Genomic DNA, 23019 nt, shown 5'->3' on the forward strand with positions numbered 1-23019 from the left:
TATGCTCTAATAAATTTGTTAGTCTCTAAGGTGCCACAAGTACTCCTGTTCTTTTTTCTAATCTTGTAATCATTCCCATGGCTCTGAACCCCTTCCAATTTATCAACATCCTGTTTGAATTGTGGGCACCAGAACTGGACACAGTATTCCAACAGGAGTCACATGAGTGCCAATGCAGAGGTAAAATAATCTCTCTGCCCCAACTTGAGATTCCCCTGTTTATACATCCCAGGATCACATTAGATCTTTTGGACATAGCATCACATTGGGAGCTTATGTTCAGCTGATTATCCAGCATGACCCCCAAATCTTTTTCAGTCACTGCTTCTGAGGATGGAGTCCCCCATCCTGTAAGCATGGCCTACGTTCTTTTTTCCTAGATGTATACATTTCGCTATATTAAAACACATATTGTTTGCTCGCGCCCAGCTTACTTAAGCAATCCAGACGACAGATCGCTCTGAATCAGTAACTTGTCCTCTTCATTATTTACCACTCCACCAATTTTTTGTCATCTGCAAACTTTATCAGTGATGATTTTATGTTTTCTTCCAGTTCATTGATAAGAATGTTAAATAGCATAGGGCTAAGAATCAATCCCTGTGGGCCCCCCAGTGGAAACACCCGCTTAATGATGATTCTCCATTTACAGTTACATTTTGAGACCTATCAGTTAGGTAGTTTTTAATCCATTTAATGTGTGTCATGTTAATTTTATTTATTCTATTTTTAAAATAAAAATGTTGCATGGTACCAAGTCAAATGCCTTCCAGTATATTATGTCAACAATACAGTATTTAAGCTTTATCAACCAAACTTGGAATCTCATCAAAAAAAGATATCCAGATAAGTTTGACAGGATTTATTTTCCATAAACTCATGTTGATTTGCATTCATTACATTACCCTCCCTTAAATCCTTATTAACTGAGTCCTGTTTCAGACGCTCCATTATCTTGCCCGGAATGAATGTTGGACTGACTTGATTATCTGGGTCATCCTGTTTGCCCTTTTAAAAAGTTGATATTAGCTTTCTTACAGTCTTTTGGAACATCACCAGTGCTCCAAGACTTATTGAAAATCAACATTAAGGTCCAGCCAGCTCCTCTAAAATTCTTGGATGCAAGTTATCTGGACCTGGTGATTTAAAAAAATGTCTACCTTTAGTAGCTTATGTTTAATATCCTCCAGAGAGACTAGTGGAATGGAAAGAGTGCTGTCATCACCATATGATAATGTAGGAGCAGGATTTTATAATTGTACTACGAGAATTAATGTATGATTTGATTTCATCCTGCCAGCCACCCTTTTTGAATAACAGAAAGGAATGACAGACCAGAACAATCCTTATGACTGATTATGGTCACTCTTTTGTTTTAGGATAAGTTATAATGTCTACTATGGTTTCCTATATGTATTACAAATTAGGCACTCTTGTTAAATATACATTTCTTTGTTTTAAGGTTTAAGTAAGTAAGAGACAGGATCTTGTATTGTATCTATGTTAAGGAGATTAGAGGAATGTTAAGGGCCTGAAGCCCCAATGTGAATTGTTTTAGTTATAAGATTTAGCAAGGCTTGATTTACAATGTATTCTGCTGAATATAAAATACTGCTGTCTGTATACCTTTGAAGGTTTCTGTAAGAGATTGTTTGTGTGAATGAGGAATGCATGCATCAGGAAAAGATAAGGTGTGAAAGCCATCACAAATGTCCAGATGGTCAAGAAAAAGTGAGAGACTTGAAAAAACCAGGAGACAATCAGAAAACATCCATTGTATCCGATGCTAAACATTCTTGACGACCTCAGAGGTGAGGCAGGCACCCCCGAAGGCGAGACAACAAATAGAAGATAACGATGGGAAGCCCAACAATAACCATCAAATGATAACAGCAGAAAACCCCAAGATTAACACCACTTAAGGACTGATGATTACAGGATGACATTGCAAAATGCATGGACTCAAATGGGAATTTACAACTATAAAGCTGGGGTGTTTTGCCATGGAACTCTGGGTTCAGTCCTGCAAAACCTCGGAGCATCGGACTGCGACCGACAGAGCCCAGCTCCACACTCGTGCTCAATCTAACTGGCCATTAGATTGACTTGGAGCTACAACAAACTGGTAACTATAAACATCAACTGGCAGGAGTGTGTGTGTGTGTGTGTGTGTGTGTGTGTGTGTGACTAAAAAGCATATGCTAACTGTTGTATTTTCAATAAATGCGGCGTATTTGCCTTCTCCTCTATAAAAGATCCTGTGTGCTTTGTATAGCATAACAATGAGACTATATTATCTGTTTTTTCCCAGATACAGAACAGAAACATTTATTGTACACTTCTGCCCTTTCTGCATTATTATTGATAGTTCTACCATTTTCATCTAGTAATGGACCAACAACATTGTCAGGATTATTTTTGTTTTTAATATATTTAAAAATCTTCTTATTGTCCTTAACTGCTGGCTATAGATTTCTCTTTTGTCCCTTGGCTTTCCTTATCAATTCATTGAGAAGCAGCATAGCAATTGAACCTATGCATATTACATTAAATGACTTAGATAGGGTAGATTATAGTCATTGCACAGAGAATATCAAGTGAAATACCATAATGAGAGATTGCCTTATTTTGGACCAGCATTTGGGTCATTGACATTTATTAAACTAGGCAAATTTTAAAAAATTAATGGATTAAGAAACAGTATAAATCTAATCTATATAGCAGCAAATGTAGCCTGTGAATTTTGCAAGTTCAGTGCCTCCTTTAATTCTCTTAATATGATTTAACCATTTAATTTTATCAAACACCCATCTATTGTACTAAATAACAGTGTACTTTTTCATTTTATTGCTATAAATTCAAGGAGGACAAAAAGTACCTGTTTTTAAATGCATGCTGCACCTTCCCCAATTAAAAACCTCCATTGTGAATGATGAATAACCACTATTTTTTAAAAACAATCTAGTCTATTTATTTTCCTTTAACATAGAGGTATCCAACATCTTTGTTAATTTTTAGATTTTTTTTAATATACTTTTTTTTGCACTGATGATGATCCAAACATTCATTTGGTCACGTCTGTATCAGAACTGCATTTTTATTTATTGCCTTTTGTGGCTGAATTGCTTCAGCTTACTGCCCAAATTATAAAACTCTGCCCATGTTACCATGCTACATTTTCAGTAATCTATGGAATACATGGTAATTTACAAAGGAAAATTAGTGATGTAAATCATATTAAGCACCATCAGTTTGGTAGATCAATTTCCAATCTCTTGAAACAACTTGCCAGGTTATCCAAACGCTTTTTTAAAAATCCTGAACTTGAGTGTAACTCTAGAATTTAATGCATCTCTAACCATCCCTTGGGGACGCGGAGGAAATGATGCATCTGGGTTTTTAGGCCAGGTTAAACTAGGTTTTGTATTAGAAAAAGCCAAATCTGGTGTTTTGCCAATTGTCTTATCCAACCGATGCAATCCATTTTAACATTCCTCCTCTTTTCCTGTTTTGATGCCATACTTCATATGTGGAAGTGATACAAAATTATTTAAATATACCGCTTCCTAGAATGAAACCATGTTAGACTGATGACAGTATGGCAGGCACCACAAAACAAGCACTTACCATGCCATGGTATTTGATTTTATCACAGTATCGATGATAGATGCTATACATATTAGCATAAAATGCTGCCAGTAGTAAATGTTGCTTTAAAAAAATGTTGGTGTATATCTGCAATTTAGCATGCCAGTTTCATAACAAACCTGTATTACAAACTTTCTGTAGCACTCAGGGAGAAGTAAGCATTGAAAAACTACAGCTGGTCTAACTAGCTTGGATAATAAATAATAAAACTTTGCACTTACACAACCTGGCACCTTTCATCTAAGCATCTGTTGTGATAATTGGACCAACAAATTTACCTAATTGTGAGCTCAACTGTAAAAAATGAGCACCAGTTTATAAAGTATAACAACACAATTTGATGGATAAACGAACACAGAAAGACTGAATTAGTCCAACCAAAATGGCCTACTGATGTAACTCAAGGACTGTATTAAGATCATGGTAAACAAGGAAAGTGTGGGACTGGAAATTAATGAACCAAAACTGGTGTGTTAGAAATCAGGCCTAATTGGTGGACAAACTAACAAGGGGACAGACTATTACACCCATCACTACCTTTTGGGGTTCTTTAAAAAAAAAAAAAAAAAAAAAGAGAGAGTTGGAGGGGGGAAAATACGGATGGACAGAGGCTATCATGATACTGGTAGACTGAAAGAAGGGGAAGGAGTGAGCTTCACCCCCAACATCTCCTGAGACCCTGGACCTTCTTCATCCTAATCCTGAGAGAGGTCTTGACCAGACCAGGCCGGAGTGGGAACCAGATGGCACTGCTGCCTTCACCAGCTCAATCCCAAACACTATCTGGATGTGAGACTTTGTCTCTTCCTTCCCTAGTTCTTATCTCTCTTGTTTTCTTCTGTCTAATAAGAGTAGAGATTAGCTGGCCCAAACTGTTTTTGTTTGTTTGGGTTTTTCTGGGGGGGACATTGCTGTAAGCCTGTGAACAGGAAAGGCAGCTAAAAGCAATGTCTTGAATAGCCCGATACCAGCACAAGTTTGCCAGGTCTCAGACTGGCTGATCAAACTGTGCACGGTCTGGGTTTTTCCAGACGCAAGGCTGCAAATGAGAGTGAACACCAGAGACAGAAGCTGCATTTTCTATCTTTGTTGTTCTTTTCTTTCCCCTTTTCGATGTTTTGTCTTATTTAGTCTTCTAGGAAACAGGACTGGACTTTAACAACAGCAACAGCACATCTCCAGCCCAGCTCAACTAACTTTTCTCTTTTCCTCAAAAGGACCATCTTTACTGCCATCTGAGAGACTGTCAGACCAGGTTCCCCCCTCCCCTTCTAAACATTCTCTCCAGCTAAAGGAACAAGGGATGCTGTTAAAATAAAAGTCTGATTTAATACTTTACATTTCAAATGCTTTAACTCTTTTTCCTTCTTTTCTGTATTTTTAATAAAGGGTCACAAATATTTTAGTGGTGTGTTTCCCATGGAACTAAGCAGGCTAACGTCCCTATATACCAAACCCTGAAACTTGTTTAACACCCTTTACTGTTGGACAGTGACAGGGTCATATTAACACCTTTGACTTTTGGGGCCCATATATTCAATTTAAATTGATATAACAGATCTCCAAGCACTTTACAAACATTAATGAGTTAACTACCTCACAGAAGTGTTCTGAGAGTTAACTATTGTTATTTCCCTTTCTACGATAAGGAAACTGATGCTCAGATGACTAGGGCGAGGTCACACAAGAAATCCATGACATAGGGAGAAACAGAACCGAGATGTCCCAACACCAATTCCTGAGCCTTAATCAGAAGGCTATATTCCTAATTTAGTCGACACTCATCCAATGAGTATACCTGCACCATACAAGTTCCAAAGAAATCATACATGTTTCTCCCTCCCTCTCTCTGTTCCCCTAGTCTTGTCTACACTAGCAAAAAGAAGCACTCAAACCTTCAACAACTGTAACTTTGGTAGCAACATTGTAAGCGGTAGAGAAAATAGGTTTTCATGACACATAGGCAAGAATGACTGAGCTGCACCACTGTTTGCAATTGCTGGAATACTGGAATATATAATTTTGAATAAATCCCGTCCCCAAACAGGATAGTTCAATATAGTCAACTTTGAACAAACATGGAGATGGCATAACATCAGAACAAAATCATGCAGAACCCTTTCATATAGCACCTGATTCCCAAATGTACAGCAGCTGACTTCATCTTTAGCAAGAAATCCATTTTTCTGGTGTATCATTCACTGAGTTAATAGTGCTAACAAATTCCAAATGCTATAGATCTCCTTTTATACCATTATAGAACAACTCATAGGTCAAATCCAAAAATAAATCTGGACTCCAAAACTTAGGGATAGATAAAGGAAGATTGCAAAATTAGAGCTGTAATGTGTGGAAGTGCAATTGCTTTATTCAATTGTATTAATTTCAAACTACCTATATTATTGTCTCACCACTTTTCCGGCAGGTACTCATCAAGATATACAAAAAGGTCCAGATTACCCAGTGGGGATCTGCATGTAGAATGAGGGTGGGGTGAACAAGGGTGGGTCAGCTGTCGCTGAGACATTACCACCCTACTAGTTTGAGAGGGAGTGAATCAAGGACTGGGGGATGGGTATACCATGTGTACATGGTTTTCCTATTGACAACCAGCAGAGAACTTCTGGAAAAATACAATACTGCCTAAGGTAGTACCATCATATCTACAAAGCCCCTCCATCCATCCACCAACACCCTCTCTTTGAGGAAGAGGATTGCTGATAGGAAAATGAATAAGAGTCCAGGAGACAGAGCAGAATCATAGGGCCTACATGCTGAAGGCCTTCTGAGGATATCTGGGGAACCAAAGCACATGTCTGTCTCACACAGATTGAGCAAGCCAACTCTGTTTAACGTCAGTGGACCCAATACCTCACTTGCTTTCACAAGCCACAATGAGTATAGGTCCACCTCACAGGCCACAGACTATGGTTCCCCTCAGCCCATTCAGAACCAAGGTGAGGAAATCTGCCAAAGCACTCCAGAGAAGAAATCCCAATTGTCTCTTCCAGACACGAGTCCCCCCGAAATCCAGCTCTATGACCGGGCCACATCTAGTTTTGTCGATGAAACAGAGGGAAAGTTCTCTCAGTAAACATGATCTGACTATTCTGAACAGAGGCAGCTGATATTTAGCAAACTGTCAACTGGTCAGAACAGCTACCTGAATAACAATGGTTGCGTGTGTATAGGATTGGTAGCAGTGCTTAACTTTTGATCCAATAGAACTCTGCCATGCTCTTCAAAATGTGAATCTTCAAGCCTGCATGTTCTCTGTCTCTATGATGGCCGATCTATTATCTCCAGATGAAATGGCCCAAGATACTTGTCTGAGTCATGTATTTTATTCTAATCTGGGGATTACTGAGCCAATTTGATGAATGTTAGACACAATTAACTTTTGAAGGAATATGTAATTCTCTTGCATCTGCAGACATGTCTATCCAAAGGGGGAGCTATGTACAGGATTTTCTTCTTCCCTCTCTAACGTAGGAAAAAGGAACTGCATCACTGTAGTACACCTAGCCTGGTATCCTGTCTCCAACAACAGCCAATACCAAATGCTTTGAAAGAAGATGCCAGATACTCCCGTTATGAACAATTATGAAATAACCTGCCCGTAGGGAAATTTCTTCCTAAACCCTGTCAGTTAGTGGTGGTTTTAACACTCTGGCTTTAGATTTGTGTAAATGCAGGTTTAAATGCATGGCCTTTCCATTTCACTGGCTATCCCCTTGCTTTTGTACTATTGGGGGGAAAAACAGATTATGTGGTCTCCATAAACCAATTAGGAGATTACATTGATCCACATATGTAGTGTTTTGTGACAGCAATAATATTCTTTGTTTTTACAATTTTATGTTTTTCTTTCAATGAATTTTTACAAGTTAAAGTACGTTGGAATATTATAAGAAAGCACACAAAAATCAGATTATAAAAATTGTTGTAATACTGAAGATCAAGAATGAGAGTGGGGGGAAATGAACTAATAGGGATGAAATAAATAATGACAATGGTAGAATATACACCTTAGAACTGTGTAGTCAGTCTTCATATAAGAGAAGAGAGTAACTGTTTTATCATAGAAACCAACCAGGAAAGTCCCATCAGGCTATTGTGTCCATTCCCTTTCCCGGTACAGAACTGTTACCTAGAGTAAGAATGTCACTAAACATCAAGACTAAGAGATCAAAATTATCAAAAACCTTTTTCTGTACCATTTAGGGATGATCCGCTACAAATATTTAATAATCAGTCTGCCCGAATTTTTACCAGTGGTCTAGTGATTGTATACTGCACTAGATCTTAGCCAAGAGAGTAACCCCGGCCCACCTTCTTGAATACTCTCTGTTCCAAGACACCCATCTTGTTTCAGAACCAGTTCGGCATTATATTGGCAACAACTTCATTAAATGAAGCCTTACAAAAATATCTGGTAGGAGATGAAATGTGGGCACTTTACCTCAGTTGAACCACGTCAGATTATTCAAGATATTAGCAGCTCAAAGGAAATTCTTGGCAGCTATAACTTTAATCATAGAAGATGCTGAAAGCCAGCTGATGTGTGCAACAATCTAAATGCTGAGTGATGAAAGCAGATTCTAGGATTGTTTACCCATAGTAGAGTTACTACAGAAGAAACCTGAAATAGTCCATACAGAAGCCAAAGAGTTTTCTGTTTGGGGAACTTTTACTAGAGGGAAAAGAAAGAGAATGCTTTTTGGCTCTGATTCAGAGGAATCAGTTATCTACAAACAAAAAAAGTAGTAAGTCCCCCAAAACACCTGGCTCCTTGCTGGTGAAAAGATCTGTTCAAGAATTAATGCATCCAAAGAAGCAGCGGGAAAAAGAGCTTCAGTGAACATAAGCACAATCATAGAAGACTTCAGATAGCAAGACGGTGATGAGACTCCTATGATTTGCCTCCTCATTATCCTTTTTTTGAGGATTCTAATTTAAGAAACAAGACTTGGCACATCTTCACTCTGGGTGTCTTCTAATCCAAACACTTGGAAACAACTATAGAATAAGATGCCAGATCTCACAGACCCACTGATACGACAACCATTGGGATAAAGTCAATGACCAGAAGGAAAGAAATAATTCCATCATGGATTTTGTAAACCTGAAGGGAGTTTAACCTTGGCAGCTTCCAATTGATGTTCAGATGAAAAGATTGTAAGAATGATACTCCTAGTTTTAGTTAAAATCAAATTGACTTACTGAGGTTATAGAAGCACTGTCCATTGTTTGCCTGACACCCTTTGCCTACCTTAGAGCTCCTGAACTGGACTCAGTCCGGGCTAGAATATGTCCACCTCTAAAATGCTGAGAGAGGACTATGACTCCTCCCAAACACTGTGTATAAGTACTATATAAATTGTATTTTAAAACCCTGGAAATGTTGAGAAGCTTGCCATAAGTTAGGAATCGGATTTTATCCCTCCGTGCCCATCTCCCTGACCTACATTCTAGCTCAAGAACTAATGTTAAAATATAATCTATATACTTCCCTAAACACCACAACATAAGCTTCACATCTCTGCAGCATCATTTAAAAGCACTAAGACTGCCCTCATCCAAGTAGGCAAATAGACCATAAGACTTGTAGTACAGGTTTTACAATAAGGCTTATTGTAAAGCAGGCATGATGTGTAAGCAGTAGCTGATTTTCCAATGTTAATAACTCAGCCAAAACTTTTTAAATATCAAAAAGCAGAGGAACTGGATGGCTCAGAGGATTACTCACTCCTGTTCTATTCAAATTAGCCATAGATACACCAGCTGGTTAAGTTGCTAGTGTCCTACGGTTACCACCATTTGATGGCTAATCTGCTGCCTATGGGAAAATTGATGGTCTCAGTCCAATCTCTATTAGACAGGTGCCCAATTCACTAAGCCACCATCACATTTGTCACCACATATAGTCATCTCTAATGGCAGACTAAATGCTGAATGGGCATAGAGACTCAATTACTCTTTCACTTTTTAAAGTTAGTCCCCTCCAGATCAAGCTTGAGGTCCTTAGTGGGGAGGGGCAGCTTGCACTCCTTTTGTCCATGGTGCCTATTCTCTTTATACACAGACGACTTCAGTCTCCAGTGCTGTCAACCTGGTAATTCTTATTAGCAATAAACTCACGTAAACCACCCAGACCAGTCAAGTGGACTTTTTTTCTTTTGCACACACTTAAAACTTAAAGGCCAAACAGATTGTGTTTTAATTTGTTCCCAGGATAGATGATTGCATTTTTAGCCTCAAGTGAGTTTTTAAAATTGACTTAAATAAATCTCTGAAAACCAAAATTTATAAGGGACAGATTTTACAGACTCAACTATAATACAAGAGTTGGTAAAGGTTACTTGTAATTCAAAGTGAACAGACTAATTGGACAGCTCTCTAATTCAGAAGGATAACTCAATTTTATAGACTGACTGAAAATTAATTAATTAGATACAATGCTGGGATTATGCAGATGCTGATGAATTTTGTACAGCAGCTGTAGGGCACATTTCCTGATTTCCTACTTTTACAAAATGACGAGTAGTACCCTCAAGATAATCATATAGATGTTATTTTTACATTACTCTCCAATATACCTTAAGTATGTCACAGGTTTTCTAGGAAGTTTAAAACGGGCAGTGTGCTAATACTAGTTAAATCACCCAGAAGAGGGTAAAGGTCAATAGAAAATAAAATAGTAATTTAGGTTTCAGTCATCACATTGTGTAGCGATACATTTAGTGTACCAAGTGGTTTGCAGAAGAGTGTAAAAAGAAGCCCTTGTTGACAGAGTCAAGTTCCTTGGCAATAGAAGTGATTTTGTTCCGTAGAATATATTCATGATTTACACAAGAATAGTCTCTTTTTGTCCTTTAAAAAAAGTAATTGAAGGGAGACAAATGTACAAATCAAATTTAAATGATCCTTGTTGAACTTGTGATATGATGTCATCTAAGTAGCCATAGCATTTTCATACAAAAAGTTAGAAGGGAACTTTTGAAGGAAACCGTAGGACTTAAATAGTAAGAGCAAAGGGGAGTAAGTTACAAGCTGGTATGCTATGTACTACTTACCTTCAAAAGTCAAATAAAACTTTCCTCTGTCAAACCAAACGAGGGAAGGCTGTTCATTCTCTGTATGGCCAGGAGTTGAAGCGGGATGGGAAAGGTTAAGGAGAGGGAGAGAGAAGGACACAGTGTGAGTCACAGAGCAGGTAACTTATCTCACTATGGGGGAGGGAAGAGGCACTGCAAGCCGTTAACGTGCAAGGAAAAGGGGGATGGTGTTTAAAACTCTGTTTTTTGGTTTAGAAAACAGAAAGCAAAAAGCAAGCTATGGAAGACTAGATGGAGGGGTGTTTTTGCCAGCTTGATAGTAGTTGCCTATGCGTGGAGTAGAAGAGGCTTCCTGTTCATGCAGGCTGGGTTAGTATATTTAACTGCACTTGTTTTGACAAACTTGGTCACTTGCATTATCCTCTTCATCTCCAGTGGTGTCTCTATGGTGCTTAAATAGGATTAGCAAACTGTATTGGGCAGGATGCTGTACTTTGCATTGTCTGTTGGTGTTAAAAATATGTTTTCGTAAAATGTATGTATTTTTTTAAATTGTATTTTAGGCCATAAAATTCCAGGTCGAGCACCTGGAATAGAAAGTTCTAATTGAATTTTTTCCCCTTCCCACCAGAATTACCAGTTTACCTGACTCACACCACCTTGAAAGTACCGGAGAACAAACATTATAGATATTATGTATTGTTGAAATAATTAAAAAATGTATTTTTGAGCAGTTAAATTTATTCCTTCAACTTAAATTCACAAAACAGTAGCATATCACCTCTCTCAATCTTTTTGGTCTCTGAGAAACTGTCATGCAATGTGCTGCTATTTTTTGTGGCCCGAGTTCCATTTTTAAACATATGTATGTCATATGCACTGGACATTCATGGTGGTTGAGGAGAAAGCATGTCCGTAAGTTTTATAGGCATTCTTATGAGACAATGGCTTGGAGTTTTAATCCAGATTTCTTGAAACCACTCTGTTAATACAGTACCTGCAGGCGTTTCACAGCGCCTTTCAAACGTGGGCAGTTTGTCAATAAAAGCATCATCTTCTGATACCATGAGCAAAAGAAACGTAAAAGACAAAAGAATGAAAACACAAATCCCAAATGAAATCAAGCAGTGCACTATATCAACAAAACACAAGAACTTAAATGAGAAAAATAATGTAAAGGTCACTGAAATAAAAACGATGGGAGTCTTTTTCTTTCTACAATGTGTTATTCAAACTGCACAAGCAACAACAAAGAAAGAAAACCAAATCACAAAAAGAGACAAATAAATAAAATCATTCTGTTCAATATTCTTTTGGATAAGGTCTATCAAATGGAATAATCTTTGCAACTCTGAAACAAATCTCTAACAGCATAGTGGAGATAGTTAAAAGCTCTGTTCATTACTATATTTGGACTTGCACAGATACGTATTTCAAGTGGATGGACAAATGGACAGGGAATATCTTTTTTATGGCTATATGAGTCTAAAGAGAAGCCAGTACATCTGTGCCTCAACACAATGCAAGTCCAATACTCTTAAAATTTTTCAAAAAAAAAAAAAAAAAAAGACAAGACCACTTACTGTGCCACAAGGTAAACCTGTGGGGTTGTCAAATGTAAGTACAGAGATCCCCTTCTAAGAGGCTAGTTCAGGAGTGGCCAGATGTAGCTTTGACTATGAGTCACTGCTAATGTAGGCTCTGAGCTATGAATGTTCCACAACTACTGCTCTTTTCTCTTGATGACACATAGCTGCCTTAAGCCAACCACTGTTTGCTTGCCTCTCTGCTGCAGCTTATAAGGAAGTACTACTTCACACAATACACAGTCAATCTGTGGAACTCATTGCCAGGGGAAGTTGTGAAGGCCAAAAGTAAAACTGGGCTAAAAAACAACAATAATTAGATAAGTTCATGGAGGATAGGTCCATCAATGGCTATTAGCCAAGATGGTTAGGGATGCAAGCTTATGCTCTGGACATCCCTAAACCTCTGACTGCCACAAGCTGGGACTGGACGATCACTTGATAGTTGCTCTGCTCATTCCCTCTGAAGCATCCGACAGTGTCCACTATCGGAAGACAGGATCCTGGCCTAGATGGACCATTCATATGACCCAGTATGGCCATTCTTATGTTCTTCAACACTCTTTTGGCAGCAAAAACACACAACTTTATTTGCTTTAGCATAGTTGCTACCCGCTGCCTCTGTCCCTATTAATTTGTAGCAAAAAAAAAAAAATCAACATTCGGTCAAAATGGAAGCAGTCAATGGCATATTCAGCTGCCATAGAGAGTGTCACACATTAACCTTTCTATTACACTGGGGAATCCTGGGGTGGGTTGCAGTTGTTTTCTGAGTGGCACTTGAATCACCTTTATATAAAATGACAACACACTAATCCATGAAAGGTTTAGCCATGCTTCTGAACTGCTGATACCTCTCAAGAAACCTCCTACCTCTGCCTTCTCTGCTAACATCTGTGCACACCTCCAGGTAACATGACAAGGATACATTTTGATTTTAAATGAACAGAATCTCAAATCACCCCTCAGAACCACTCTGCTTCTGGGAGAAAGCAATAAGCACTCCCACGTGGCTTGTGACACGGGACAAATGAAGAAGGACTTCAGCAAAACAAAGATATATTTGAGGAATATGCTCCCACACTCCAGCACTACTCAGGAAGAGGGTTCATATGGACACAGAGGAACTAGAACGTGAAATGGAGTGCATGGCTGTCCTGTCAATGACTACAATAAATACACTTGTTTACTAAAAAGATGAAGGGAGAAGACATTCATTCCTGATGCTAAAGAAAAGCCTGTCTGTGGCTAGTGCATTGAAGAATTTATTCAGTAACAACTCATCTGTGTTAAAATAGGAACCCTGTAATGATGCCATGGTATGTAGAGATATACGGTGACTGGCTGAGTGAGCCCCTGATGAAGGAATTAGACTTGCCCTTTCTAGTACGTATACTCCCTCATGCAAAAATATTACTTCTTTCAAATTAGAGATCCAACATACACAGGGGCCATTAGAAAAAATGGGAGGGACAGGAGAGGGAAGAGTCCTGACAGAACTGTTCCTTCTGCACTTGCTTTACCAAAAAGGAAGCAGCTTCCCTGCACTGTTACCTCTTCAAAAGTGTTGAAATCCTACAGGACTGAGTGGAATTTTGTGGGGCAATCTAGGAGCCACAATTTTCAATTTGCTCCAGGTGAAGTGTCAGTGCCTAGGGTCACTTAGGCAGCTTTTAGAAGGGTGCATCTTCAAAGCAATTTAAATATTGTTTATTGGAAGCATTGCCTACATCTACTAAAACTGAAAAAACCCAACACTTCAAAAGCTTAAGCAGCAGCCATGGGGATTAATTTCCTGAAGGAACAAATCCAAGATGGCACCCAAAAGAACATTCCATAGATCTTGTGATATGCAGTTGTGCAGGCTCTCTTATTTTTACGGTAATTGTACTGTGTGCTCCTAGTGCACAAGAAAAAATTAATTTATTATCTTGATGTGGAAACTATCTCAGTATAATTAGGAAGATCAGATTCTAAACCCCTTATTCAGACAAAAGCTACTTACTTCTTGTGAGATTAACAACCTGATTTTTAAACAAAAGAAGTTTAGATAGTTCAGTGATGGTTAAAATAAGCATCTCATTTTTGGATGCTGCTCTGATCAAACCTCTGAACCTTTTGCAGTTCACCTATCACTCAGAGTAATTAACTCATACCAAAGTTATACCCCAATAACCTTGATTCTGATGCTCAAAGCTGTAACCTTCACCTCAACTAGTATTGCTTTCATCCCCGAAAAGTACAATCCAACAATGAAAAGGGTAATTAAATACCAGTAGCTCCTTTTTTGTGCTAGAACCTTAAAGGAAGTATTTTTGCAACATTGTCCTGTGTTCTCCTCCTGGTACATTCAATACCGACTGAAGGAATGGAATGAAAATCATATATGAGAGAAGCAGAGAGATTTTCCTTCGACTGACAAAGTATATATGTCCAGGAAATTAAATAGGTAGAACGGAATTCAACAGGATTACTGAGGGGAAGCATTTTTATTTTTCTTACATTGGAAAAGATTGTTCAATCTAGTGAGAACATGAATGCTGAAGTGTTGGCAAAACATGGCATATTTATCTCAACAGTTTGACCTGCCCGGAGACTCATCTAAATTTCATTCAAACTTTTCATAGCATATCTGAACCACAAATCAGCTTGCTCTTTATTTACCCTTGCTTTCTTTATGCTATCTGCTATTCTATTTTCAAAGTGTGCTCACTGATAAGGATCCAAATATTAAATGAAAACCTATGTTAATGAATACCAATTTCAGAGATGCTATATGAGAATTACAAATCACACATTTTTTGCCATTTAGTCCTCATGACATTTAGTACATACAGAGCATGGATCCTTGCTCTGTGCATTAGAGGAAAATACATCCTAATTTGGATTTAATAAATTATACGCTGACTGATTGAAATACATTTATTTCAGGGACATGCTACTGCTGTAATGGCGACCACCAGGAAGTGGGAACAGAGGATACAAACGTAAAGAAGGCTAGTGGAAAGTGAAAAAAATGGTAGAATGGAGACATAATAAATCAAAGCTACAGCAAACAATAAATAAAGAAATGAAAATGTCCTTGGGTTTTAGCCAGAGACAAATGCAAACTGCAAACATTCAGATCCAGACTTTCTCCACGTTTGAGAAGAAAGGTTGAATCTAGGGTTCAGCTCAAACCACCTCCATTTTCAAACAAACAAAAACAATTTCTAAAATCCTCTCTTTGTATTGGGAATAAAGCCTAGGAATAAAGCCTGTTGTTAATACTATACTTCAAGGCTCTCCAAAAGTAACGCCATTCAATAGCAAAGTGGGGACAACACACACACTTGAGTTAATTCACTTTGATTTTCAGATGTCCTGCGTTTGAACATTCAACAATAGCAAATTGGCTTCCATGGGGAAAGAGCTACACTGTTTATTTCAGACTAACCAGGAAAAACAATTTCAGTGGCAGTGCAAGTCCCGTTTCCCCATGAAGCAAATCCCATATAGTAACTGAACTGAAAATGGTCCTGAAAGAAAATGGAGAATGTAAGCAGCAAGCAATAGGAGAACTGGCAAGACATAGTTCAGTCAGATGGTGGCGATGACAGTGGGACAGAGATAAGGGGCAAAAACAATGGAAAATGAGGAGAACACCTGGAACAGAGGAGGGATTGAAGATCTACAGAAGCGAGAAAGGGGTGTCCTGATGAAGACAGAGGGAATATGAGAGAGAGAGAGAGAGGAGAAAAAATTGACCTGGGTCTGCAACAGATAAGAGTCCATATGAGGAAATGGAGAAAAAACCTCGTAAATGAGAAAGACGCAGAGACAGAGAGAATAAAAGAGTTTCTTGTACCAAGAAAGAGGAGGGAGGAGCCCCAGAGGGAGAAAGCCATGACTCAAAAGCATCCAAAGCTAGGAGCTTGTCAGCCTTACAGTATTTTTTGTATTTATTTTTTCACACTACAGAAAGTGTTACCTAATCTACTTAGCAAGTGAATCACGTTTTTAAAAGAGTGTTTTAGTTTCCTCTAGAAGGAAACTGCACCATTTTTTCCAAGTTCTAAGATGGATCAGAAACCCTAGTTTTTTTGAAAAGTTCTAAAGCTTTTGCAAGACCCCAAGGTTTTGCTATCTACCACTTTAAAGGCAACTATCAGATTGAAAACTCGACATGGTTTAGGAGTAATGGTTTCCAGGATGCCATCATCCAATTTCAAATCTTGGCTCCCCCAACCTGCCTCCTGCCAAAAAAGAAAAGAAAAATGTTCCCATTCTTCTTTTGACTAAGTTTACAGATATCAATTAAAACTAACACCATACCTCATTGGGGATATCTTTTACTTTTACCAAATACCCATACTCTTAACACACTTTTATATCCAACAGAATAAGAAACCTCCTGTATAGGCTGGGTAATAGTTTATAGTTCATATATAGTTTATTTTTCTTTCACTTAAAACTGATTTAAAAGAATATGAACATGAAAGCAAAAATTTAGAAAATGATACAACAAAGTAGAGGGTTTCAGAAACTCAATTTTTTAAAAAAGCCATTCAACTCTAAAAAAGATTACAAAAGAAACCTGTTGTTTTTACCAACTGTGGGAGTAGTGGCTGCACTCAAGGAATTGGTGGATGATATGGAAGAAGTACTTTCAGCACGGGCTAAAGGTGCTACCGGAGGAGGACTGGATGAGTGAATAGGAGGGCTAAAAGGCCTGGACTGTAGAAAAACACAAAATAACGCAAGATTAAAAATATACATACTGTAACATTTACACCAAATATAAACAGATGCCTTTGAACACAGACATAAGGCTTTTATATACCAGTAATCTTAATACCTTCTTCACCCACAGTAAATAATGTGGATCTTAATGGGTCTCACACCTTTAATACAAATGAGGCTTTAAAGAAGATAGGGCCTAGGAAAATCGATGAAAAATTCTGTCTTGCAAGTCTAAGTTTGTTTTCTCCTCTTGGGCCACAAAGTATTTTTACAATTTTCAAAAAATTGGCAGTGGTATAAAATTTTAAAACAAGCAGGAGAGAGACGGGAGAATTCTAGACATGGAAGGCCCAGTGTTTGCTTTAGACCCCGCAACACCATGTAACTACGAGATGGCAATTTAAGACTAGAAAATGCAGGACGGATGGTATGTTATGGGTAAATACCACACAAAGTAAATATTTAATGAGTTGCCACTTGTGGCTGGATTCACACACATTAAACCTTGTGATAAATCACTTGAAGCAGTAAGTGTGCATTAGGTCCTAGTGGAGCCAACCCACTGTGATGAAAAGATATACGTATACATCCAAAGAAAGAAAGAAAATTATTTTTTCAGGGCATGATTCTGGAATCCTTCTGTAGGCCAAACTCTCGCTGGCTAGTAGAGTTCTAAACAGTACTGAGAGTTCTACATGCAATGTGCTTTCAGGAATGGGCCTTAATTCCACAATGCATTAATATAGAGAAGGTTTGTAGCAATATTTTACAGCATTACAAATCATACCATTTTAATGATACATTTTGTTCTTATTTATACAGCATTTAAAAATGGGGACACAGGATAATTATTGTAGTGTGATATACCACCAAGACTAGAACACATCTTTCCCCTCCTCACCAGCCAATCAGGATTTCCCAGTGTTCCTATGACAAGACACTTAGTATCATTCTTCAGTATTTTGCTTAAGTCCCATGCAAACTAGAATACTTGCTAATTCTGTTGGCACAAGAGCAGCAACCTATTATAATCACATGATCATTTCTGAGGATTTTCAATTGAATGAAAGTTTTAGGATGTGTAAAACACGTGCGTGAGTGTGCCATCTTCCATCATTTAAAGATAATCTACACTTTACTGCAGGATACTCTTGGTTTTTAACCTGTAGGACTGAATAACTAGCTGAAAAAAAATTATTAACTCAAAAATAATTCACTTTGGCTGCACTGGTGTCCCTTTTGTGTTGGCTTTCTGCAAACATTCTAGTGAACAAATTTAGTGGCAGGAATGTTTCAACAAATAGCACATTTTAAGGCAATGTCAGAAAACGTGTTAGGAAAGTGAATCTTGAATTCATAAACATGAGTATTTGCACCAAAAATCCTGATTCTAAGAGTTAGGGTGTATCCAAATCAGGGAACAGACAGTCTACTCTGTCCAATCAAAACTACCAAGCAGCTCATACTGCACATACTGAATACTCACAGTGAACTGTTAGCAAGCCATCAGCAAATCGAGAATCATTCACTGAAATTCTCCCATGTGTAATTTCCAATGATGAATAAATTATAGAAAACTGAACTGGTCAGGGACCATTTGCAGACTCATTTATTTGCTATGAATTACTTGCTCAGTTCTATTAACTTGTTTTATCAGACTGGAAACAAACACGAAATTCCTGATTCATTTTGAATTCCCTCTCTCATTAGTGGTTATGGAAAGGGTGAACATACCACATCGCCAACTCCAGGCTTCCCTGGAGGCAGTTTTGGCCGAGATGGGGGCCGAGGTGGAGGAGGCGGTGGCGTGGTGCTGCTGCAGGCAGCCAGTGGAGTCGCTGGACGAGCCGGAGATGAAGAACCTGAAATAAACACAGACTATAAATACAAGATTAAACTCAAGCTGCTCTCTCAACACCGAACTCCCCACAGCGTACTGCGTGCTATCAAGCAAACAAACACTAATCCAGCTTCCAACTCACATTCATAGCTACCGCATTGCAAGTCAATCTATAAACGTGACAGTGTGGAAGAGTAAGTTACAGCTGATAACCAAGAAGGCCATAGTAAAACCCAAAACTCAATGATCTGCTGTGGAATCACAGTATGAAAGTTCTGGTTTGAGCTGACTTCATACCAAGCTCTAAATTTGCACGTGCACATGGTAATACAGACTTTGTTGGTGTGATTTTCTGAACACAAAACCAGAGGCTAAAATTTGCTCCATGGTGAAAAATTTTATTTTTATATTTGAAGTATCAGAAGTTTTAAATCTTCTCTCTTGAACACCAGTATCATGTCTATAAATTACATGCTGACAGTTTGGGAGCAAGTGGTTACTTTGTACTTCTGTTTATTGCAGTGAGTTACTATGAGAGGCAACTACTGATATCGTAACAATATTTTTCAGTTTAACTTTCACAATCCCTTCCCTTAGTCCCTGATTTCTCTTCTAGTTATATGTATGCAAGTCTCTCTTCTCTACCTCTGAATGTTTTAAATTCAAAATGTTGATACATTCGTATGTTTTTTGGATGAGGGGAAAAAACTTTTAGTAATTGACATTTACTAATATATTTCCTGTAGTAAGGAGACAATTTTCATATGTACGTGCAGTGGGGGCCTGCTTTTCTCAAGCATATTCACTGGTGTAAGACATTTGTTATTTCAGACGTCTTCATGGATTTACATGAAAGACTGTAAATGCAAGACAGGAGAGAGAGACATTTTCTTAGAATTCACTGAACATTTAAAACAATAGCACTGTGCAAACCACTGAGAGGGTGGGTGGGTGGGAGGGGGAAGGTCCATGCTATGAAACAGCTTTAAAAAAAAATGTTTTCAGCCAGCATTATTTGCTAGTATGGTGGCCAGGACATAACTGACTGGGAAGAATTTATCCTATTTTATAGCTGGAGAGATTGAATTTCTCTCCGTTTTTCTCAGTGTAAGCACAGTAGTATGGAGGGGATTGAAATAACTGCAGTAGGCACTATGGTGACCATAATGGTTTGTAAGATTGGGCTTAATTCTTGATGCTGAATACATGATATATTCAGGTTTTACTTCGGATTTGTTCCTTTTTGATCTTTGTTACAAAATTACAGTGAGGCTCTATCAAATCCTGGTTATGCCGCTGATATAGAGGCTGAGGTTAACAAAGATGACATTTACGATAACTGACTCTGAATGAATACCTGGTTTAAAAAACAAAAAAACAAAAAAAGTCCTTGGCAGAAGTGGTTTTGATGGGGACAAACCTTGCACAAATCTTTTAATTTTAATTTCATTGCCTATTATTGTACGATGACAATCATTAAGCAAGAGTGAGGAACAGAATGGGGAAAGCGCAGAATGTTATAAAGTCTCTGGGGAGCCCCAAAGAATCCATTTAAGAAAATTATTTAAAAAAATATAGTTACCATAAAAGACAAATTTTAAGTAGCTAACTGTGAAGCTCAAATGTTTCATTTTGTCATTGATCACTGTCACCTTGCTGTGAAGATCGACTAGCTGCAACTTAATAAAAAGGAATGAGATGGGGTACTTAACAGAATACTTGACATACTATTTTGATGTAACTAAGAAAATTTAACATACCAGGATAAGTTCAGTACATTTTATAGTGTATTGTGCAAAAAATATCTTTAAAACTCCTTCAACCCCTAAACTAAGATTTACCGACACCTCTAAGTAGAAAAATCCTAAGATTAAGGATACATACATTGGGTCTTTCAGGACTGTTGTTAATGAGTTTTACAGAATACTTGAAAGCACATTCTGTTTGGCACTGTACTGTCTAATTTTCTAACTATATATTAGGACGGGCTGCTTTGTTTTTCATTTTTCCATTTTAAACAGAATCATTTGCCATAAGAATCTAACATTTGATTAATTTAAAAACATGGAAGTTTGAAAATGAAATTTATAGAAACAAAAATTTGCCCCTATGTTACATAAAATCTTGGGTCAAAAGTTAGGTTCTGCTTTTTTAAAAATCTTGGCCACCAATTTCTGCACTTTGGAAAATCAAGCCACTTCTATTTAGGAGCCTAAAATTGGATTTAGGAGACTAATCTGAGGCACCAGTGTTTGAAAATTTTCCACTTCAGACCATAAAAAACTTATTGCCCTACAAGAAGGGAATTATTCTAACAGGACTGCAGGAATTCTAAGGGGACAGGATTATAACTTGTATTTATCCATATTAATGTTTTAAGTAGTTAGAGAAGCAACAATTGTTAATGTTCTAGATATAAGAATTTTAAAATGGACGATATTTGTTCTTGAAACATTCAGGATCCCTTGAATTCCACTGCGCTTCTACACCACTTTCTGCACCAAGTATATGCAGCAGAATTCCACTCATCAACATGTAACTGAATGTAATCCCACATCTGCAAAATCCAATTATAGCTGCAGAGCTACAGAATTCTTTGCCTTTAAAAAAATGTTCTGCCATCAAACCATTTTATAGCTCTGGAACATATCCAACATCACTCTACTTAAAGTAAAGCATAAGTAGAAACTACAAAATAGATATGCATAACAGACATGGGTGAGCATATATGTGTGTATCTTCGATGGGCTACTGAAAGGGTTAAAAATTAGAGATTAGCCAACTAATTTGGAACAAAAAGAACCAACCCAATCATCCACCTCAAATAAGGATCAGAAGCCAAATCCCTGTCCCCCACGTCTCTCCCCTCCCCGCCTTTTTTTTTTTTATAAAGGTTTAGATGGCTGAGGCAAGGACCTCTCCATCTTTTCCTCTTATGACCCCCAACAGGCCTCCATTTTGGGGTTTGAGCAGAGCCAAGAGCCCCTTGCTGCTGTATTCAAATCTCACAGCTTCCAGGACTTCCCAGGAATAGAAAGACAACACATTCGGGGACAGCTCTGACCTGAGGACATCCCAAAGCAAGTGGAACCTGAATGCCCAGTTAGTCAGAGCCTAGCAGACCAGGTAACTAAAGGAATATCACCAAAGGATTTGGAATGGAGTGGGAGAAAGGCCTGTTCAGAGTTTGGAGAAGTACTTATTATAGCACAGATCAGGAGAACACAAGGATGTGGCTGAAATGAGTAGGGAAGAGACTTATACAAACCCAAACTGTCAAACTTGCCCTCCACCAATGGTAATCTTCTCAACTGCTGGCCCTTTAAAAGTCACACAAGGCATTCTGCATCCCACATTCTTGTAGGGTGGCTTCCCACATCAGCATTATCAAGGAGGTCAGACATATGCTGACTGATCACATGCTACAAGAATAGTGGTCTGTTAATCACACACACAAAAGCCAACACACAGCTATCAGGGAAAAGAGGATGGATCTTCAAAAACACAGCAAAATTAAGGAAGACATTGTTTAATGAACATATATACAGCATGTTCAGAATTCCACCTTACCCCATAGTAGTATGGTCATCACTGGGTACTGTTAAATGACAATGGTTTTAAGTTTCTCTCACTCCCATCTGCATAGTATGTTCCATGCTGCCCCCCCTATGTGTGGAACATCCTCTTTATCCCAGTCCCCCAAGCCACCACCCTCTCCTCATAGAAATCCATCCTAAAAAAAAAAATCCAATTCTGCAGTGTTTATAAGGGGTTTATAATTATTACAGGAGATAGCCCCACATTTTCCAATGTGCTACATCTTCTGTGTGCCTGCTTTTAGAGTGCAAACACTTCAGAGCAGGGAACGTCTGTATTTCTGTGCATTGTACAGAACTCAGGAAACAGCTGGTGCTAAACAAAAATATCACCAGTGTCTAGGGTCCCTCTCTCACAAAGTGTGGAGCACCCTCAACTCCAACAGACATCAAGTGTGATCAGTACCTTGCAGTACAGAGCACTTTACAAACCCAACACAGAAAAATCACTTTACCCACCACTGAAATGCTCACCTCCAGGGCAGAAGTCAGGATTAGTTAAAAAAAAACAACAACCACCCCACCCTTCCCCACCTGGGGGATTTCATTGAGAGTTACATTCTGCCACA

The 23019-nt window shown here is 38.2% G+C and overlaps 1 protein-coding gene across 1 annotated transcript in view; it reads right to left on the bottom strand.

Moving 5' to 3' along the window:
* LOC112115977 (SH3-containing GRB2-like protein 3-interacting protein 1) overlaps positions 1-23019 on the bottom strand; it is a 134189-nt gene that overhangs the window by 21857 nt on the left and 89313 nt on the right. Inside the window, exons 17-20 of the mRNA XM_024213234.3 lie at positions 18749-18876; positions 16882-17008; positions 11704-11763; positions 10725-10784 (exon numbers count right to left, since the gene is read on the bottom strand). Coding sequence (XP_024069002.1) covers positions 10725-10784; positions 11704-11763; positions 16882-17008; positions 18749-18876 — 375 coding nt within the window. The remainder of the gene's footprint in view (positions 1-10724; positions 10785-11703; positions 11764-16881; positions 17009-18748; positions 18877-23019) is intronic.

This window comes from Terrapene carolina, unplaced genomic scaffold, assembly GCF_002925995.2.
Source record: "Terrapene carolina triunguis isolate 2854851 unplaced genomic scaffold, T_m_triunguis-2.0 Scaffold211, whole genome shotgun sequence".
Taxonomy (NCBI): Eukaryota; Metazoa; Chordata; order Testudines; family Emydidae; genus Terrapene; species Terrapene triunguis.